General features: G+C 43.1%; 1 protein-coding gene across 5 annotated transcripts in view; it reads right to left on the bottom strand.

Annotated features, from left to right (window-relative positions):
- Positions 1-20,526, bottom strand: part of cadpsa (Ca2+-dependent activator protein for secretion a) — a 593,453-nt gene that overhangs the window by 346,817 nt on the left and 226,110 nt on the right. For all 5 annotated transcript variants that reach the window (XM_068051590.1, XM_068051591.1, XM_068051593.1 and 2 more), the window contains exons 5-6: positions 19,275-19,511; positions 17,146-17,267 (exon numbers count right to left, since the gene is read on the bottom strand). In XM_068051590.1, the coding sequence (XP_067907691.1) occupies positions 17,146-17,267; positions 19,275-19,511 (359 nt within the window). The remainder of the gene's footprint in view (positions 1-17,145; positions 17,268-19,274; positions 19,512-20,526) is intronic.

Raw genomic sequence — 20,526 nt, 5'->3', positions numbered from 1 at the left:
CTTGTGAACACTCAGACTGCTGCTCTGGTGGCCTTGGGTTCTAATGTACAACAAGCTCTCTTGTCTGGCTTCAACATGTTGGTAGATTGGATTGCAAAAGATATCACATAGAATTTCACAAACCTCACTGCTTCCTATAGATGTGATTCCACAAAAATAAATCAAGGGACAGCTAAGGGACAACCCAACAGCAAGGGTTTGAGTGAAGTAGGAATGGATGAGGCTGCTGTCTTGGAGCAATACCACATCCAGCCTATCCCTACATTTCTCTAATATAAAATAAAATAAAAACAGAAAGTGCTAGAAATACTCAGCAGGTCTGGCAGCATCTGTGAGGAGAGAAACAGAGTTAACGTTTCAGGATGATGACCTTTCATCTTAAATTTCTCTGCCCCTCTCTTCTCCTTTAAGATAAGACCCTTCTTAAAATGTACAGCTTTAACAAAGCTCTTTAGTCACCTACCTTAATATCTCATTCAATGGCTCAGTTCAATTATTGTCTGATTATGCTCCTGTGAAGTGGCTTGAAATGTTTTTATAGGTGGAAGGTGCTATTTAAATGCAAATTGTTGTTGTTGCTGTACGTATAAGAAGTGGGGAAGGAGTGACTGCTGAGTTTAAAAAAATACCAAAATAATTTCCACTGAAAACTTTAAGGAATATAATTCAACAGACCCTTTCTGGGTTTTACCACAGGATATTAGTCTGTAGCATAACTGATCTGTAAGTACAGTGGCATTTTACAGTACAATCAAACCATGAGAAACAGTGACTTTAGGGAATGAACTGCCACGAGACCCACAAGCGTTGAAGCCACTTTCTACTTCTGTCACTTTTTTTTTATGAGTCACTTGACAAATGTAGTACTTCTGAACATGAAATGCAACCTGAGGTTCAAGTTGTTGTCATTGTTGTCTTGCTCATCATGAATGACAGGAATACTTTTTCTGATTTATAACAAAGATAAATTGGTTAAAATGGTACTGGTTTGCCAAGTTCTAGTACACAATTGCACTGTAATTAATGGCTCTAGGGCATACCAAACCCTTCATTTCCACCTCCCAATAAAAGAATCAGATCCTTGGGGCTACAAATCATGGTTTACATGATCTAACAGACCACATTCGCAGTGAAACTTCTACATTTCTAAAATAATTTCTTACAGACACAAAACTACAGCCCAGGATGGCACTTCAAACACAACATGTTAAAGGAAGTATTTACATAGCATAACATAACATTTCCAGCACCAACACAGGACATTTGGCTCAATTAGTCTATGCCAGGGTTTCTGCTCCACCTATGCCTCATCCCGCTCTCCTTCATCTTGTCCTATCAATATATCTTTCTATTCTTTTCTCTGTCATGCATTATTTTAGCTTCCCTTTGATGCATCTACATTATTTGTCTCAACTAGTCCATATAGTAGCAAGTTCCACATTCTAATCACTCTGAGTAAATACCAATGATTTAATATACCAATGAGGTCTGGAATGCTTTTAGTGAAACTGTGCAATCAGTCCAAAAACACAAAAGGAGGAAAAATTGGATTAGGCCCACAAAAGGGAGTGGGAATCACAATGCGCTAATAATGCACACCCATTTATTGCAATGAAGGCAGCACGCAGATTTCATGCTGCCTGCTAATTTAAACAAAAGTAGCTTGCAGCCTGGCGTTAAGTGCATTGCTGAGTGGCTGCACACCTCAGCAGGAGGCCCCAGTTTGTGCAAGGCTAGTGCCACTTAAAGCAGGCCTGCACTACTTAAAGCCAGTCTGCACCGGCTGAAAGTGGCTGGGGAAGATATTCTGAGCAGGAAGCAGAGTGAAAAGGGCAGACAGCATGCTCCGAGGTTCTCTTACGCAGCACTGGAGGCCTTGGCTCAGGAGGCGGAGCTGTCAATTCAATTCAAGTCTAGCCCCGAGGACCGGGATGTAGTGCAGGAAGAAGTTTAATGACCTCACAACTGGTCACAGCCAGTGAATGTACCTTCAAATGCTATATCCTTATAAATAAACCACCAGCCTCTCACACTGCTTCATTCACTCACCTATTAACATTCTCTATCTACATAAGAACATAAGAAATTGGCCTACTCCTGCTCCTTTCAGCCCCTGAAGCCTGTCCCACCATTCAATAAGATGGCTGATCTGCCCCAGGCCTCAACTCCTCTTTTGTGCCAGCTCCTCATAGCTCTCAACTCCCCGATATTTCAAAAATCTATCTACCTCCGCTTTAAATACGTCCAGTGATTTAGCCTCCACAACTCTCTGGGGTAGAGAATTCCAGACATTCACTACCCTCTGAAAGAACAAATTCCTTCGCATCTCAGTTTTAAATGAGTGTCCCCTAGTTCGAGACTCCCCCCAAGTGGAAACATCTCAACATCTACCCTGTCAAGCCCTTTCAGAATCTTGTACGTTTCAATAAGATCACCCCTCATTCTTCTAAACTCTAATGAATAAAAGCCCAACCTGTTTAGCCGTTCTTGATAAGTCAACCCCTTCATCCCAGGAATCAGCCGAGTGAAACGCTTTTGAACTGCCTCCAATGCTAGTATATCCTTTCTTTAATACGGGGACCAAAACTTTATGCAATACTCCAGGTGCGGCCTCACCAACACCCTGTTCAGTTGCAACAAGACTTCCCTATTTTTTAACTCCAAGCCCCTATCAATAAAGGCCAAAATTCCATTTGCCTTCTTAATTACTTGCTGCACCTGCATGCGAACCTTTTGTGTTTCATGCACAAGAACACCCAGATCCCTCTGTGTTGCACTCACATGGGAGCGGAGCGGAACTACTCATACCTAGCATTCATTGCTTCACCTCACCCTCACATACTAAACATTGCTGCAAGCGTCACACCCACATCTCTCAGCCTGCACACACTGCTAGCTATTCAACTATGACACACACATCACCCAATCACATTGTACCACATTGACTGACACATTTGCCTCACTCTTGCAGAAAAAGTTAGTGCATAACCACAGATAGCTACACCTAACCGGTGAGGGCAGGCACAGCTCCCTCCCCTCTCTTCCTCGTCCCACCCACCCCCCCCGCCCCCACCCCCACAAGAAGGTGGTGCTTTCCAACATTGGAGCTGTTATCACTGAGGCCGTAGACAGTGGTGGAGCCGAAACCATAGAAGATGACTGTACGTTCTCAGTGAATCCATTTTCTTATATCCACTTCCCCCTCATTCCACAAACTCCTCTGATTTATAAACTGCAGCTGATCTAACCATGCACATCTTGCTACCCCTGCAACATCCACCCCCCCAGCACTTCTCCCACGACAACCCTGCCCTTGTGCCTTTCTTCTTTCAGCTGCTCAAGAACTGGCACCTGGCCAGGTAATGGCACAGGAGTGTCAAGTCCAAGGGATGCAAGAGACTGATGATGATGAAACACTGCCACTCTATCTCGCACTTGCAGCCACCAGCTCAGATACTGCACTCCTTAGAGGGGAGCATACTGGTGGGATCTGCAGGTGGTGAATCACCAGGTACGAGTGTCCTGCAGCCAGTGCAGGGGGAAAGGGGTTGCACAGGTGCTAACTCCCCCGAGGGCGAATTCCGCTGCAGAGGACTTCAATGGGGAGGCATATAGAAAAAGGCTGATGGGTCTGCACAGAGAAAAATGCTTGGTGCATTGGCAAGTCTGCCAGAAAGCCAGCTGTCATTGTTGAGGGGCATGGAGGAGTCCAGCTCCAAATTAGCAGTGTTTGGTGCAGACCTTGGAGTCCATCCTTTCCACCATGGAAATGGCCAACTCCATAAAAGCACTTTCAGGCCTGACCATAATGCAACGTTTGATGGCTTATGTCTCAGCTTCCACTGAAGCACAAGCAGAAGTAGAATGTCTGAGTGCTACAGTTGAAGGTCAGAGTGAGGTCATGAAATCTCAGCTTGTCGCCACGCAGGCTCTGACTGCTGCCACCATGGTTGCAGATACCATTCGCAAAGAGACTTTCAGGGTCTCACAGCAGTCCAGCAATCTGTCTCCAACAAATTACTAGGATTGCTGAGGCACTGATTCAGGGGAGTGCTAGTTGCTCATGGAGCACGAACCTGCTGTCCTCGCTCGTGATGGCAGCATTTGTCCTCCCACCACAGCCTCTTCGCCATTTGCCCTTGCTATTGTCTGCCAACCTGCCCGGCCAGATTGCTGCCACCCATGCTGAGAAGCTGCAAGTCAAAGCTGGGCTTTCTAGGCCCCGAGCTGCTTGAGAACATCCTGCAAGGCCATCTGCAGTCTCCCCTACGGAAGCTCAGTAGCCTTCATCAGCCGTGCTGCAGTGTAGAAGCCCTAGGCCAGGCACTAAGGGAGCACACAAGGTTAATTAGTTGAATTTTATATGGAATAATGGGCGGTTTGTTTGATAAAGCTGGTTTGGAATGGTTGCTAGCGGACAGTGTGATGGTCAGTGACAAGAGAGAAGGTAAGGGTGTGTGTATGGTCGAATGGGAATTTGGGGCTGTATTCAGTAGTATTCGGATGAGGCGATCACGGATAGTCCTGGTGGAAAGGGGATGTGTTGATTGGCCCCTCCCTTCCTCCTGCTCCTCCTCTTCCTCCTCCTTCTCAATTGGCCACCATATCCCTGGGGGCAAGGGCTGTGTCTTCACGACGGAAAAGTTATGCAGGATACAGCCACGAATTGGGCGAGTACTGCAGTGTTCTTCCAGAGCGGTCCAGGCATTGGAACTGTTACTTGAGCACCCTAATGATCTGCTCGATGATGTTTCATGTGAAAGCATAGCTCTCATTGCAAGCATGCTGGCCACATGTGTTTGGGTCACGCATTGGAGTCACGAGCCAGGTGTTAAGTGGATAGACCTTGTCGCCCAGCAGTGAATTCTGGTTTGATGCGGTGACTCAAATATTGATGGTACAGCAGACGGGCGAAGAATAAAGGCATCATGACTACTGCCAGGAATTCACCAGCATGATGTACTGGGCATGGTCGCACACCAATGGCACTTTCAGGGGGTGGAACCCTTTGAGTTGCGGTACATCTCTGCACTTAGATGCAGCTCCTGCAAAGCCATATGTATGCAGTCGATGGCACACTGCATCATGGGGAAGCCCACTATCCTGGCAATGCCACGTGCATACTCTGCCTGCTTCTCTCTAGCCAGAGAGACACAATGTACTCCCCTCTCCTGGCATAAAGAGCGTCAGTCACGCCAGCCCACCTCCTTTATACAGCAGGGGACGACAACTGGGAGATGTTAGAGATGTTGCCTGCTCCAGCCTGGAAGTGGCTCGCGCGAAGAGATTCGTGACCATCGTCACCTTCACAGTTACTGGCAGCAACATCTTTGCCCTGCTCTTAAGCTGCAGATCTTCCCACAAGAGGTGCAGATCACTGTGAGCACTTCCTTCGTAAAATGGAGACGATGCACATACTGTTCCTGACTTAGACTGGGGCGGCACAGTGGCGCAGTGGTTAGCACCACAGCCTCACAGCTCCAGCGACCCGGGTTCAATTCTGGGTACTGCCTGTGTGGAGTTTGCAAGTTCTCCCTGTGTCTGCGTCGGTTTCCTCCGGGTGCTCCGGTTTCCTCCCACATGCCAAAGACTTGCAGGTTGATAGGTTAATTGGCCATTACAAATTGCCCCAAGTATAGGTAGGTGGTAGGGAAATATCGGGACAGGTGGGGATGTGGTAGGAATATGGGATTAGTGTAGGATTAGTATAAATGGGTGGTTGATGGTCGGCACAGACTCGGTGGGCCGAAGGGCCTGTTTCAGTGCTGTATCTCTAAACTAAACTAAACTAAGTGAAATCCTCCCTGAAGACCTGGATGGATATAGCTTCAGGCTGAGAGCTTTTCTTCACCCACCACCGCACCCCACCACTCCTCCCTCTGCAAGCAGCCTGACCTCTTCTGTGCTGCCTCTGCTCAATCTTCCTGTCATGTAGCAGCAGAAGGGTAACTACAGCACCCATGGCTGGGAACAAACAGTGTGACCAGATACCTTGCAGTCAGAGCCAACGCCTTCACCACGTGCAACACCACTGCCTGTTAACATCACCAACTTTAAAAGCAGCAGCAAACACACAGCACTTCTACAAACTCAGCCAGAGTCAGTAGAAATCAATCAGCATCAGACCTGAAAATAGTTGATAATCCCTTTAAAAAGCACAGGGGGCTGCTTCCTGCTGCTGAACACATGTTCAGCTGTGCATGTTTAAGAGAGGGTGTTAGCTGGAGCAGCGAGGACGAAAATGCCAGTGCTGGCATCAAATCAGATTTACACACTGCCTGACGTCAAGGATCTGCCTATTCTGCACACTTTTGGTGCATGCTCTTAAAGCCCCCACTCATACCAAAACCAAAATGATGTAGGCTGAGCCAGAAGTGTGCCTGCATGGTGCAGATTCCATTTTAGAACCAAAATAATACCTGTAGCACTGAAAATATGGCGCTGTGCAGCTAAATTCCACGTTAATCTAAAATTTACAAGTCAGTGAACTTAATGTGTCAAGTTTGGACATTGCTCTCAGTGTTCAGGTTGCTGGACATTTGCGTTCTCTGTTAAATCAACACTAGACCCCATAAAACAGCTAGATGGCAAGAGCAGATACAACAGGCAATAATAATTTTTGACTTTTTGGCGCCATCCCAAACAAAAATACAGATGGTGCATTTTGGGGCAGATTGTCCAATTGGTGCAAATATTTGTTGCACATCACTTGGGTATATGGGGTTCAGGAAATCAGACAGGAATCTGCTGGAATAAAAGCAAAATACTGCAGATGCTGGAAATCTGAAATAAAAACAAGAAATGCTGGAAATACTCAGCAGGTCAGGCAGCATCTGTGGAGAGAGAAACAGAGTTAACGTTTCAGGTCAGTGATCTTTCATCAGAACTTTTTGGGTCCATCCCAAATGAAAATACAGATGGTGCATTTTGGGGCAGATTGGAGCCTTGCTTGACTTACATTGTCTGACCTATTTGCCCAGCATAAATTGAATGCATCAGAAAATGATTGGAATCAGCAATTTAATGTAAACCACGTAGAAATGAGATCAGGTGAAAATTCCATTCTTTAAAATGGGACCCCACAGTATATATAGCCTGCCTGGATGCAACTGTGCAACTTGACCTGCAGACCATCTCCACCATAGGAACAGCAGTGCTGGTAGCAATCAAGATCACCACCTCTCTGAATTGTTATGTTGCTGGCTCCTTCCAAGCTACAAGCTACCACAGGTGTATTTGCAACATCAGTCAATACTCAGTGCACAGGTCAGTCAAGCATGCCGCTGATACTTTGTTCACCAGGGCAAACCGTCTCATTACTTTCCCAACAGAAAAACAGCAGGGAATTGAAGAGCACAGCAGTTCATTTGTTGTGCAGCATTCCCACAGTGCCAGAGGTTATTGATGGAAACTATATAGCCATCTAGATCCCTAGGTACAATGCCATGGTGTTCATGATCTCAGACTTCCATTCTGTCAATGATGAGGTGGTCAGTGAGCAACAAAACATAATCCTGCAGGCTAATGCTCACTTGCCGGACAGGTGACATGGCCCTTTTATTTTGAATTAGAAGCAGCAGCGTTCTTCCTGGCTCCACAGTGCTTCTGTGAGCCACTGCTAGCTCAGGATCTTCCTCTTCACACCTGCCGTTTCCCAGAACCCCCCTTCCCACCCCATCCCACAAACTATCTGAGGGCCATGCAGGGCAGCCAGACCGGACTGACCCTGGCCAAACTGCCGAGCTGCCTCCAGGTGCCCAACTGGTGCCTGCACATCGCTGAAAATATGTTGATAAGGCCAGAGGACTAATTTCCAGTTAGCCTCAGGCCTTTGGCTTCTGGCATGCTCCCAGCACTGTCAATTAAGTGCCAAAAAAGGATCTAATGAATTCTTGAGCTCTTTAGCTCCCTTTTACACAAATGGTAAAACAAAAAGCTGAATTTGCCTTTTCTTGTCCGTATAGGGTCAGGGCGGGACTTCTACTTGCTGCCGCAACCCTGCCATGACCCTTGCCAGGAAATAGGAGTCTGCCAGTGACCATCAGTTGACACTGCAACTGCAGATTGAGGCAGGAATAAACCTTAAGGGGCCACATGGCCCTAAAGACTGCATCAATTCTTTTACTGCAGAGTTTGGCCAAGGTAAGATATCAGGGCAATTGGAAGGAGATGAGGGCTCTACTAGGTCCTCACCATTTGCAGCCATTCCTGCTGATATCCAGGGCCTCCTAGGTAGTTTTGGGAATTGGCCATATGCTGGTGTGGATGGGAAGGAAATTGGCCAGGAATCCATATCCTGCCCCTGACCAAACTAGCCCCTGCCCCACATCCCCTGCCACCTGCTGACATTTGCATGTAAAAGGACAGGTAAGAGTTGGCTTGCAATGGTCCTAGCAAGGGCAGTGAGAGGGAAATTGAGTTCAGACTGATTATCATTACTAGTCAGGACACTATCCTGCCAGATTTCATAGAATCATAGAAAGATACAGTACAGAAGGCAGCTATTTGGCCCTTCACGTCTGTACCGGCTCTTGGGTAGAGCTATATTTAGGATGGAATAGCTGAGGAAAATTCAGATCAAAGACTGAAAAAGAGGAAAAATATTTTACTGGGATATAACTCAGCTTTACAAATAAGAATGCAAGAAGTCTAACACCCGCATACTAATTAAATCATAGATTTAGTTAATAGTTTTCAGTTAAATCACTTCAAGCAGTTTGGCTTAAATCTGGTCTCTTTTTCTTATTCCCTGCACCTAACTTTTTTTTAATATCCTGACTACAGAAATATGCAACACAATGTTCGATCTGTAAATGCAAATTATTTCTGAGTTAAATATTATAGGTTTCAAATTGCTGTTAGTGATATTAGCAGATGGATATGTATTAGGTTCATATGGCATTCCTTTGTCTGCTATTTCAACAGATGTATTAACTAATATCTGGAAGTGGTTCAAGAGTTCACCTACCTAGGCTCAACTATCACCAGTAACCTGTCTCTAGATGCAGAAATCAACAAGCGCATGGGTAAGGCTTCCACTGCTATGTCCAGACTGGCCAAGAGAGTGTGGGAAAATGGCGCACTGACACGGAACACAAAAGTCCGAGTGTATCAGGCCTGTGTCCTCAGTACCTTGCTCTACGGCAGCGAGGCCTGGACAACGTATGCCAGCCAAGAGCGACGTCTCAATTCATTCCATCTTCGCTGCCTTCGGAGAATACTTGGCATCAGGTGGCAGGACTATATCTCCAACACAGAAGTCCTTGAAGCGGCCAACACCCCCAGCTTATACACACTACTGAGTCAGCGGCGCTTGAGATGGCTTGGCCATGTGAGCCGCATGGAAGATGGCAGGATCCCCAAAGACACATTGTACAGCGAGCTCGCCACTGGTATCAGACCCACCGGCCGTCCATGTCTCCGCTATAAAGACGTCTGCAAATGCGACATGAAATCGTGTGACATTGATCACAAGTCGTGGGAGTCAGTTGCCAGCATTCGCCAGAGCTGGCGGGCAGCCATAAAGACAGGGCTAAATTGTGGCGAGTCGAAGAGACTTAGTAGTTGGCAGGAAAAAAGACAGAGGCGCAAGGGGAGAGCCAACTGTGCAACAGCCCCGACAAACAAATTTCTCTGCAGCACCTGTGGAAGAGCCTGTCACTCCAGAATTGGCCTTTATAGCCACTCCAGGCGCTGCTTCACAAACCACTGACCACCTCCAGGCGCGTATCCATTGTCTCTCGAGATAAGGAGGCCCAAAAGAATTAACTAATATATGTTAAATATATTATTCATTAAATTAACAAATACAGGTATTTTATATTTAAGTCTGCTCATATTGTTAACAGTAATACTTAGTCTTGTAAGTGAACTGTCGGACAACCTGGCCTGAAAAGAGATAGGATTCAAAGGCATTAAATATGGGCATTTCAGAATAATTGTCTCTTTTATGTAGAGAATATAAAACCACCACAGATACCCCATTGAAACAAAATTCTTGACTAATACCCTTCTGAAATAGACTACCAATTGCAGCTTACTGAAAATATAGATTAACTTATATAGTGATGTTTTCAGTTTAGATTTTGAACAAAATCTTCTGCTATAATGTCAAACAGAAAACAAACAGGGCAAGAGTGGGCTGCATGTAAGAGTATAGCCTTGAGTGCTGATTACTGTTCTTTTGGCATATTGTACAAATGCAAAAGTGGGACTATTAATAATAAGGTTGCTCTGTTAACAGTGGAAGTGACTCACCCTGCCTTCAAGCATGTTGGCAATGCAACAACCTTTGTTAATATTTTCTGCACACTGAAAATGTGCTTATCCTTTTGTTTGGAAATGTGATGCAGTGATTAGTGGCATGCTGCTTTTAACATGTACAAAAACTGTTAGCTGCAATGACAAAAATATGATCACGCTAACCTCTGGAAAATTTCTAATAGGCAAGTCAATGTGCAGTTGAAAGCTCACACTGTTAAACGCAACTTAATCCACCCACTTTGCACTTGAATGTTGTGATAACTCAATGACTATGAAAACAGTCATAATGCACACTGATACAGCATTCCCCATCACTCAGATACCAAACAAAATCGGGCAATATGCAGCAATGAAGTTTCAGACATTAATATCCTTCTGAAAGTGTCATTACACATCAAGGCCACAGTATGTATTTGTCATTGGAACAAACATGGTTAACAAACAGGAAATAATAAACTAGGAATAGACATTGTACTATGATTATCAAACAGCAATTAACAAGGCGTGAAGTACATGCCTGTAATGTGACCTCGATGAGCAAATGACGTTTCTTAATCCCTCATGAATTCTGACATTAACTGATTGCAGTCTAGTCTCTACTGATGCAAGGCATGATGTGGCTACAGGAAGCCAGCTACAGTGGCAGTACTCTAGTGCAAGCTGTACTGTTTGAACTAAGCAACTCTGATCTTACCTATTGCTCTCTATATTTCACCTTACTGTGGAATATAGCCGCTTATGACTTGAACCATATTTTGCTTCATCTAATGAATTTGTTCTACCTATGAAGAGATTGAAGAAACCCACATGTAAAAGGCATATCTGGTTCCGAATGTAAGGAAATGTTATTTTTACATCCCTAGGCTATGCTAACATACAAGTAGATACAGGGCTGTGTGAGTCAACTACATAAAACTAAGATGTTCAGACATTTTAAGTTTTAAGGGAATCACTGATGGCACTGAATCCTTGAAGGCAACAGACCCAAATTCATAGCAATAATAACCTCCCTGAATAACAAAGAATAGAAGGGCATGTTGTCCTATAATACAACAAGCTCCTGAGTGAACTTAAGATGAATCATCTTTCCTTAGACATAATTGGGTGTCTAAATGTTTTCTGGCAGGCAGCCACTGCTGACTGCATCTCTGCCACTTCTGCCTACTGTTGGCTCCTATGTGCCATACTGTCTTGGTGCTCTGAAGGGAAGACAAAATACCTGGCAACTATTGCTGTTCTTAGAAATGGGTACTGAGCAGCCTCAACCAAATCACCTCTAACCATCGCTATTTCACTAGGCCTTGGATCTGTGTTCCATCTGATCACTGGGTTGGTCTAATGGCAGCTATGAGATAAAAGTCCCAAGTGGCAGCTGCCTACAACCTGGCCCCAGGGTCTAAAACCCAGTATGAAAATTACTATGTGTTCTCTACTATAACCAGAGCAGCATGTGTACGCCCATGGGGAAAAGGCATCAACTTGTACCAGGCCACTTCTGAAACCTGTCGCAGGTTCCAATGAAGCTTCCGCACATGCCTTTGATGCCTACAAAGAAAAAGCTTCTCTGACGTTACTGAAAATGAGGGCTGGAAATTCAAGAATTATAGCTGCCATTTGCTACACACCCTTGCAGACTGACCTCGGAGCTTGCATGTAGGTGTGATGCTCCTCGCACATCCTTCTACTGCAGTGTTTTGGATGTCACAACTCTGAAACCATGAGCAGCCTTCTCTTCAGCCTCTGCTGGGGGCTGCACATTTGCATCCATTCCTCACATCTCCAGCTTCCTTCTGCTCTGTAAATCACCTGGGGTGATCTCACTAACACTATTTAAGTCTCGGAGGTGAAAGGTTCTGAGGTGGTGAGCAAGAGTTAAAAAAAGCAAATAATAGAGAGGGTGAGATCCAGGGGATTGTGGAAATCTCAATTTCTAACCTTTATCACTGATTTTTTTTGCTGGGGTCAGGAAGGAAGACACTGTTTTGGGAGAATACTGATTACGTATAAAATTGCTTTTATGTGGTTCTGAAATTTCATCTCTTGCTATCAATTATTTACACTGTATCAATTGGTGTTACTTTACAGATACCATATAAATATACATAGTCCACAAGAAGCATTTCACAATTCTATTTTATATGGTCCAGATAATTACCACACAAGTTTTAAGTTAATGAGCCATTGCAGCGCATGCTTTGACTGCCAAAGAGAGAGTGAAATGGCTTTAATCTGGAATGTCTGCAATTTTAGCCCCAAATATTATAAACATACAATCAAAAATGTAGCGTTAAAAATATTCAGTAACTGCAGTGGCACCTAAATATGTTTCGTTGTTCAACTACTCACTGGGTAAACACAGACATAAATATGCCCTCTGAAATGAACAACAGAAATTAAAAGATGAATGACTGCCTAGTATTATTTTTGGGAATCCAAGACGACATCAGGATATTATCTTGAGAATATCTGCATCCTAAACATTTTGTGCTGGTCTACATTGTACCAGATTGCTATGGCATGTGCTGATGAACAAGTTAGTTCTGCTAGTTCCCCTGATAGCTCAGTTGGTTAAAGCAGTGTGTTGATAGGCCACACATTCCAGGAAGATCCCTAGTTCAATTCGAAGCCTAAATTAACTATTCCCAGCATACTTAGCACCAACTGAAGCAGTACAATTGGCAATAGTATTCCTAAGTTAGGACAGATCAGCCAGGACGTACACTTGTATGGTTATCAGGTAGGGACTGGAATGGGTTCTGCTATAGTGCCATACAAGGTTGAATAAACTAACACTACAAACAGCCAAGGCTCATAAGCGAAGTAATTTGGGAGCCCATTGCACCCTCTCAATTAGTCATACCTTCAAGGCGGAGACTCAGTAGGAGAGAAAACCAGGTGAGCAAAAAGGCAGGGCAGAGCAACCTGACACAGACTATGAAAAACTCAAACTGTAACTGTAGACCTCAAGTGCTGCACAGTAGTATATTACATATATATAAAAACAATAGCATGCAATCTTTGACGAACAGACATTTCGTTACAGGTTTTAGATGTAGATCCAGCAGGGCTAAATCAAAAATGACTGCAGTACACTGCTCTCAGTTAGTGATTCCGTCTCTACAATTACAAACTCTTCGTCACGTACATTAATCAAACACAATAAGTCTATAACTACCCAAATTTGGAAAGTAGCAAATGATAATAATTAATTCCTACATTCCAACACTTAATGATCAGAGCTGAATTTTTCAGAAATTATTTTCAGTCTTCACCACGTTTCATTGGTCTCAAAGTCTCAGTAGTTTAAGCATTCAAATCACAAAGGGAACAAATCTGTAAATAACCTGAAAATTTATGATCCTGTTCTTACTGTACAGAATTGTTTAGAGCTTAATTAAATCAACATGAAATCCAGCAGAGTTAAGATTGCAGAGTACTTCAAATCCATAAATTACCAGAACAGAGTATTACGATGAAAATGGGGTAACCAAAACATTAACCATTTGGACTTGTTATAGATCTAGATTGATACTTAAGTAAAAAATTCAAGGGTATTATGATCCAGAAAATTATTAAAACTAAATCTATTTTAAAAGGAAAGGGGGGAAAAATATTCCATGCAATCTGAAAGTCCCAACTTTTACCAACATACTATGAAAAAATAAAAGTAGAATATACAGTGTCTGCAAACAAGCAGCTGAACAGAATAATGAAGCATGAATTTAGTCAATATTCAATGGCAATAATATCTATAGAAGGCCTGACAGGGAGAAGTCTCATCCACATTTTAAAACAAGATTGGGGTAGGAATGGAGTGGGTATTTCACCCACTCCATTTTAACCACCCATCTGCCAGGGCAGTTAAAATTCCCCTCGCTGTCTTTTATGCCTGGGAGGGAGAACATCCAAACACGGATGCCTTATTTTTGTTCTGATAGATGCTGTAAAGGCTGGCTCGGGTCTGCAAATGAAACCTGACCTGAGCTCGATATAACCACATCCGTACCGAGCCCGACCGGGCCTGAGTCCTTTCATTTTTTCCCGCGCCCGACCATCAGTTAACCTACCTTCCATTTTTCACTTTGTTGCTTATCTGCACAAGCTTAAAAAAACTGTAACTAAACAACCTTTCAAGTACAAAAGGTACATTAACATTGGAGCCACGTAGCGGAGGTGGTGGTAGAGTGTGTCCGACCCGGCCCGACCCGAGCCCGAATGCCAGACCCGGAAGAGCGACCTGACCCGAACTGACACATGCGGTCGGGTTCGGGTTCGGGTCGGGTAGCCATGCTCTTAACTGCTGACAAATTGATGGCATTTTTGAGATGCCATGTTTTGAGGCAAATTGTATCTGAATTTCTGTCAAACAAAAGATTCCCAAGAGTAAAACATGAGCCCCTTTAAATGATAAATTAAATTGATTTGACTTTTAGAGTCATTGCGGCACAGAAGGAGGCCATTTGCCCCATTGAATCCCTGTCGGCTCTCCATAGAGCAATCCAGTCAGTCCCATTCCCCCAATTTATCCCCGTAGCCCTGCAAGTTTATTTCCCTCAAATGCCCATCCAATTTCCTTTTGAAATCATTGATTGGCTCCGCTTCCACCACCTGCATAGGCAGTGAGAGCCAGGTCATTATCCCTCGCTGCGTAAAAAAGTTCTTCCTCACATCCCCATTGCATCTCTTGCCCAAAACCTCAAATCTGTGTTCCTGAGTCCGTATACCATCAGCTAATGGGAACAGCTTTTCTTTGTCTACCCTATCTAAACATGTGAAAATCTTGTACACCTCTATCAAATCTCCCCTCAATCTCCTTTGCTCCAAGGAGAACAACCCCAGCTTCTCCAACCTGACCTTGTAGATAAAATCCCTCATCCCTGCAACCATTCTAGCAAATCTCCTCTGCACCCTCTTAAGGACCAGAACTGGAAGCAACACTCTAGGAGTGGCCTAACTAGAGCTTTATAAAGGTTCAGCGTAACTTCCCTGCTTTTGTATTTATGAAGCCCAATATCCCATATGCTTTGCCAACTACTCTCTCAACATGACCTGTCACCTTCAAAAATCTATGCATATGGACCCCAAGGTCCCACTGTCCCTGTACACTCTTTAGAACTGTACCATTTAGTCTGCATTGCCTCTCCATACCCATTTTCCCAAAATCACCTCATACTTCTCTGCATTAAATTCCATCTGCAAGCCTATCTATGTCCTGTTGCAGTCGATTGATTTCATTTTCTATCTGCCACACCTCCAAGTTAGGCATCATCAGCAAATTTTAAATTTTACTCTGTATTCCAATATCAAAGTCATTTATATATATGAAAAACAACAGTGGTATTAGCACTCAACCATGGGGAGCACCATTGTTTTTCAGACTGAAGGATGTTAGACAATCATTTACCATGATTTTCTGTTTTCTGTCCCTAAGCCAATATTTTATCCAAGCTGACACTGACCATCCTATTCCATAAGCCTCAATTTTATTAACCAGTCTTTTATGTGGTACTTTGTCAAATGCTTTCTTAAAATCCAAATTGGATCTAATAGATAGGGTAGATGGAGAGAAATGATTTCTGCTAGGGTATAGGGCTAGGGGGCATAGTCTATTAGATCCAGGCCTTGCAAGAGTGAAGTTAGGAAACACTTCTACATACAAAGCATGATAGAAGTTTGGGATTCTTTTCTGCAGACAGCAAATGATGCTAGGTCAATTGTTAATTTTAAATCTGAGATAGATTTTTGTTACCCAAAGATATTAGAGATAAGGTGCAAAGGTGGGTATATGGAATTACGTCACAGTTCCCCTTAATATCTTGAAAACTTTGATCAAATCACCACTTAACCTTCTAGATTCCAGTGACTACAACTCTAGTTTGTGTAATCTTTCCTTGTAACTTAACCCTTGGAGTACATATAACATTTGATGAATCTACATTGCATGCCCTCCAAGAACAATAAATCCTTCCTAAGTTGTGGTGCACAGAACAGCTCACAGTTTTCTAGGTGTGGTCTAACTAGGGCTTTGTAGAGCTGTAGCATAACTTTTACCACCTAGTATTCTAGGCTTCTAGATATTAAGGCTTGTATTCCATTAGCTTTTTGATTATTTTTTGTCCATAGCATTATATGATCTACATACATGAGTCTCCACTGTTTATAGCTTTTTCCCATTTAGAAAGGGGCCTGTTCTATCCTTTTTAACTCTAAAGTGGATGACCTCACATTTGCCTACCTTGAAATCCACAGTTTTGCCCATTCACTTAATCTATTAATATCGCTTTGTAAATTTTATGCTTGCATCTACACTGTTTACAACACTGCCTATTTTTGTGTCATTGGCAAATTTGGATATGCGGCTTTCTATTCCATCATCTAAGTCATTAATAAATAGGGTGAATAATTGAGGCCCGAACACAGATCCTTGTGGGACACCACTAGTCACATCCTGCCAATTAGGGTATTTGCCATTATCCCCACTCATTATCTCCTCCCGCTCAGTCCATTTTCTAACCAAATCAATAATTTCCTTCAATTCCATGAGCTTCAACTTCAGCTAACGGTCTGTTATGAGGGATTTATCAAATGCCTTCTGGAAGTCCATATAAATAACATCCATAGATATCCCTCTGTTCACTATTTCAGTCATCTCTTCAAAAAGAAAGCAACAGTAACTGCACACAGGTTCTGCGTAATTTGTACTGCAGACCCACAAGGTCAATAAAAATCATTAATCTTTCAGGGAGTGCCAGTGTATGTTTATGAATTTTCCAATCATGAAATATCGAATCCCAGTCTGTAGAAGGCATACTGTACTTAGCTAGGAAAAAAAGACAGGCTTAATCCACAGCACATGTAAAACAGAATTACAAAGCTACTCACGTTGGTTTAGAAGCTTCAGCCTGATCAGTTTGTAGTTTTTCTCCTCCCTCCACTTCCATTGTGCAATACACAATGCGATTTGGTGCTAAAGACTTTAGACCCTGCACTTCCATGATCACTACCTACAAAATAAAATAATTTAATACTGCAACTTCAATCTTTCAAAGCATTTCTCCTTTTCATTTTGGTGAAATTATTTGTAAACATCCAAGTGAGAGATATCAGTGATGAGGAAATATCTGCAGTTTTTGGACCGACTATCATGCATTCCCATGTCAGATATAGTACATTAGCAACATGCCTTACCCCCAATCTCATAAGAACATCAACCACTGCACGGATGTGACTTGCATTTCCTACACTACCCAGCTTTGTAGCCTCAAGACTGCAATTAATGTCAGCTTCTGGGTAGATTCATCGGCTCATGCTCATCAGAACTTGTATTGAAATTGTGCAAACTTATTTTAATTGAGGGCTATTAGAGCCGTCAGAGAGGGAATTCTTTCATCCCATCAGTTTGAATGAAATTAACCCAGATGCTAGAGATGTAAAGACAGTGTGCCAACATGCTGCATTATGTAACTCCCAATTTCAACTTTGTATTCACTAAACAAATGCAGCAAAACTTTTCACCATGTAAATTTTCAACTGATTTCTCCCCATGTTTGCAGTCATTTATTTTGATGCAACTTCCTTTAATGCAACAGAGTTTGTGGCAGGGCTGTAGACAAAGACTTCAGTCTTCCCAATATCTAGCGATAGGAAATTTCTGCCCATCAAGTACTAGATGTCAGACAAGCAGCGTGACAAAACAGAGACATGGAGGGGTCGAGGGAGGTGGTGAGGTAGAGCTGCATGTCACCAGTGTACATGTGGAAACTGGTGTGTTTATGGATGATGTTGTCAAGAGGCATGATGTAGATGAGAAATAGGACAGGCTAATAGCTAATTATAGATCCTTGGGGTCACCAGAGGTAACAGTGTGGGAGCGGGAAGAGAATCCATTGCAGGTGATTCTCTAACTACCAACTAGATAGGTAAGAATGGAACCAGGCAGGTGCAGTCCCATCCAGCTGGACGATGGAGGAGAGACGCTGGAGGAGGATGGCGTGGTCAACCCTGTCAAAGGCTGCGGACATGTCGAGAAGGATGATGAGGGATAGTTTACTCAGGTCACCATCAAATAGGAGGTCATTTGTGACTTGGATAAAGGGCTGTTTCAGTACTGTGACGTGTGCAGGCGAGTAATTCAAACATGGAGTTGCTAGAAATACGGGCGCAGATTTGGGAGGTGACAACACGTTCAAGGACCTTGAAGAGGAAAGGGAGGTTAGAGATGGGGCAGTAGTTTGCAAGTACAATGAGGTCGGGGGGGGGGGGGGTGTTTGAAGAGAGGAATAATGACAAGAGATTGAAGGGCAGGAGACAGTACCTGAGGAGAGTGAACCGTTAACAATGAACAGCTAACATGGGAGCCAAGAAATGGAAATTGGGTGGTCAGGAATTTGGTGATAATAAGGTCAAAAGAGCAGGAGGCTAGTCTCATGGACAAGATGAGCTCAGAGACGACATGAGGGGAAATAGGAAAGAAATTAAAGATGCAAGTTCAGGGACAGGGCAGGAGGCAACCTTAGGGGAGGGATGGAAGCAGACGTCCATGAGCTCCTCCCACTTGTTGGAGGTGAGGGTGGAGGAGGTAGAGGAGAGAGAGTTAAGACAGTTTGTAGTGGTGATGGGAAGCTGGGGGTTACCTTCGCAATCCAGAATAATTCTGGAATAATGAGCAGTTTTCTAGAATGGAAGCCCCTTGGTTTTCCTTCATGAGTTCCTGTTCTTAGCCAAATAATTTAGTGAGATACTAAGCCAAGCCAATGTATTCCTCTGAGGTTTGACTCAGAGAAAAGTAAAGCATTTTATCTAAGGAGCAAGGAGGAAAAAAATATCAAGCAAGTTAACTACAATGTCAGCTGCCTAGACCGAGGCCTGAAATATGCCAATTATCTAGTCAGTACCTAATTAGGATGCAAACAAAACTATAAAATGGGAAGAGCTCAGAAAACCTATTTGACAAATTACATTATTTGGCCTTATAACTTACAATACAAAACTAATGCCTGCTATCTTCTCACCTCAAGTGTAAAAGACAACACAACATCAGATTTGGAGAGCTGGTTTTCATTTTCCTCCCCCATGTCAATGATGGATGTATTATGACTGCGTTTCAGCTTCTGCAGTTTGAATTCCGAGCCTCCTTTGGAAACAGGCATACTCTCCAGATTTGCCATCAGTAGATTCACAGACGATTTAAGCTCCTCAATAAACATGTTCTCCATTTCTTTTGACACAAACTTTAGAAACTTGCGTTCCTACAAAAGAGTGACAAAAGTATTATGCCATATCATTGCATTTATTACACAAAGCAAAAGAGTGCACTATTAACTTTTCATGGAACAATTCTCATTCTTCACAAAAGTTACCTCCTACATATCATGAGTCAGACATCCAACCAGTAAGAAAATCACAGCAATCTTGTCATTTTAAGGAATTTCTACAGTCTATATGACCTTCCTATTCCATTCCCTATTAAGGGATCTTTTCCAACAGGAAGCGATTCAGTACAAGGTTTGGCAATTATTTCACAGCATCCCACTTTCATTACACAGGGTGAGTTAGCCTTATTAAGCCTTTTTTTAAAATTATGTTGTTGCCAAAGAAAGTCAACATGATTAACAGGAATGAAGAATGAATATTGTCAAAGATGAACATTAAAAAAAATGTAAGTGAAAATGTGCTAGCACAGCAAACATATTCACAAAACCATCTAGATGACCTTTTGTCTAAAGTCAGTAAGTGAGAAGCTCAGAAAACAGAGCATGTGGAAAAGAGCTTTTTGAAATTAGAATATTCTACTTCAAATTATTAACAACCTTCATTTTACTGCTTTTGTTCTTATCCACGGACCAGGGACAACTAGCCCAAGCAATGAATCTGTATATGGAAAGAGAGCCAGTCTGTTTAGTATTCCGGTCAGAGTCAAGGGCAGATTAACCACATGGAAAATCTCAAGTTTCCTCGAGTGCCCAGTAAATGGTTCCATAGTGCTGGATTGTTGTCTCCTTTTGCCATGAGATCCTGTAGAATTCAGCAACCTTTTGGAGAAGTTAATATGCTCCTAGGCAGAGTTAGGACACCTTTATATGTGATGTCTTTTTTAGTGGTCCAATCGGAGCAACAGTCACAAGTGAAGGTGTGAGGTTTACTGCAAATGGTTGCTTTGTGAACATCCGGTGAAGGCACTTGCCCGAAATTGGCTCAAGTAATAGCCACATTGGAATGAATTCCAACCTAACCAAAGTAAAGAGAAATGTTGAGTCCAATTAG

This window comes from Heterodontus francisci, chromosome 19 (genome assembly GCF_036365525.1).
Source record: "Heterodontus francisci isolate sHetFra1 chromosome 19, sHetFra1.hap1, whole genome shotgun sequence".
In the NCBI taxonomy this organism is placed as follows: Eukaryota; Metazoa; Chordata; class Chondrichthyes; order Heterodontiformes; family Heterodontidae; genus Heterodontus; species Heterodontus francisci.
Note: the sequence above shows the minus strand (reverse complement) of the source record. Positions and strands in the feature narration are given on the sequence as shown.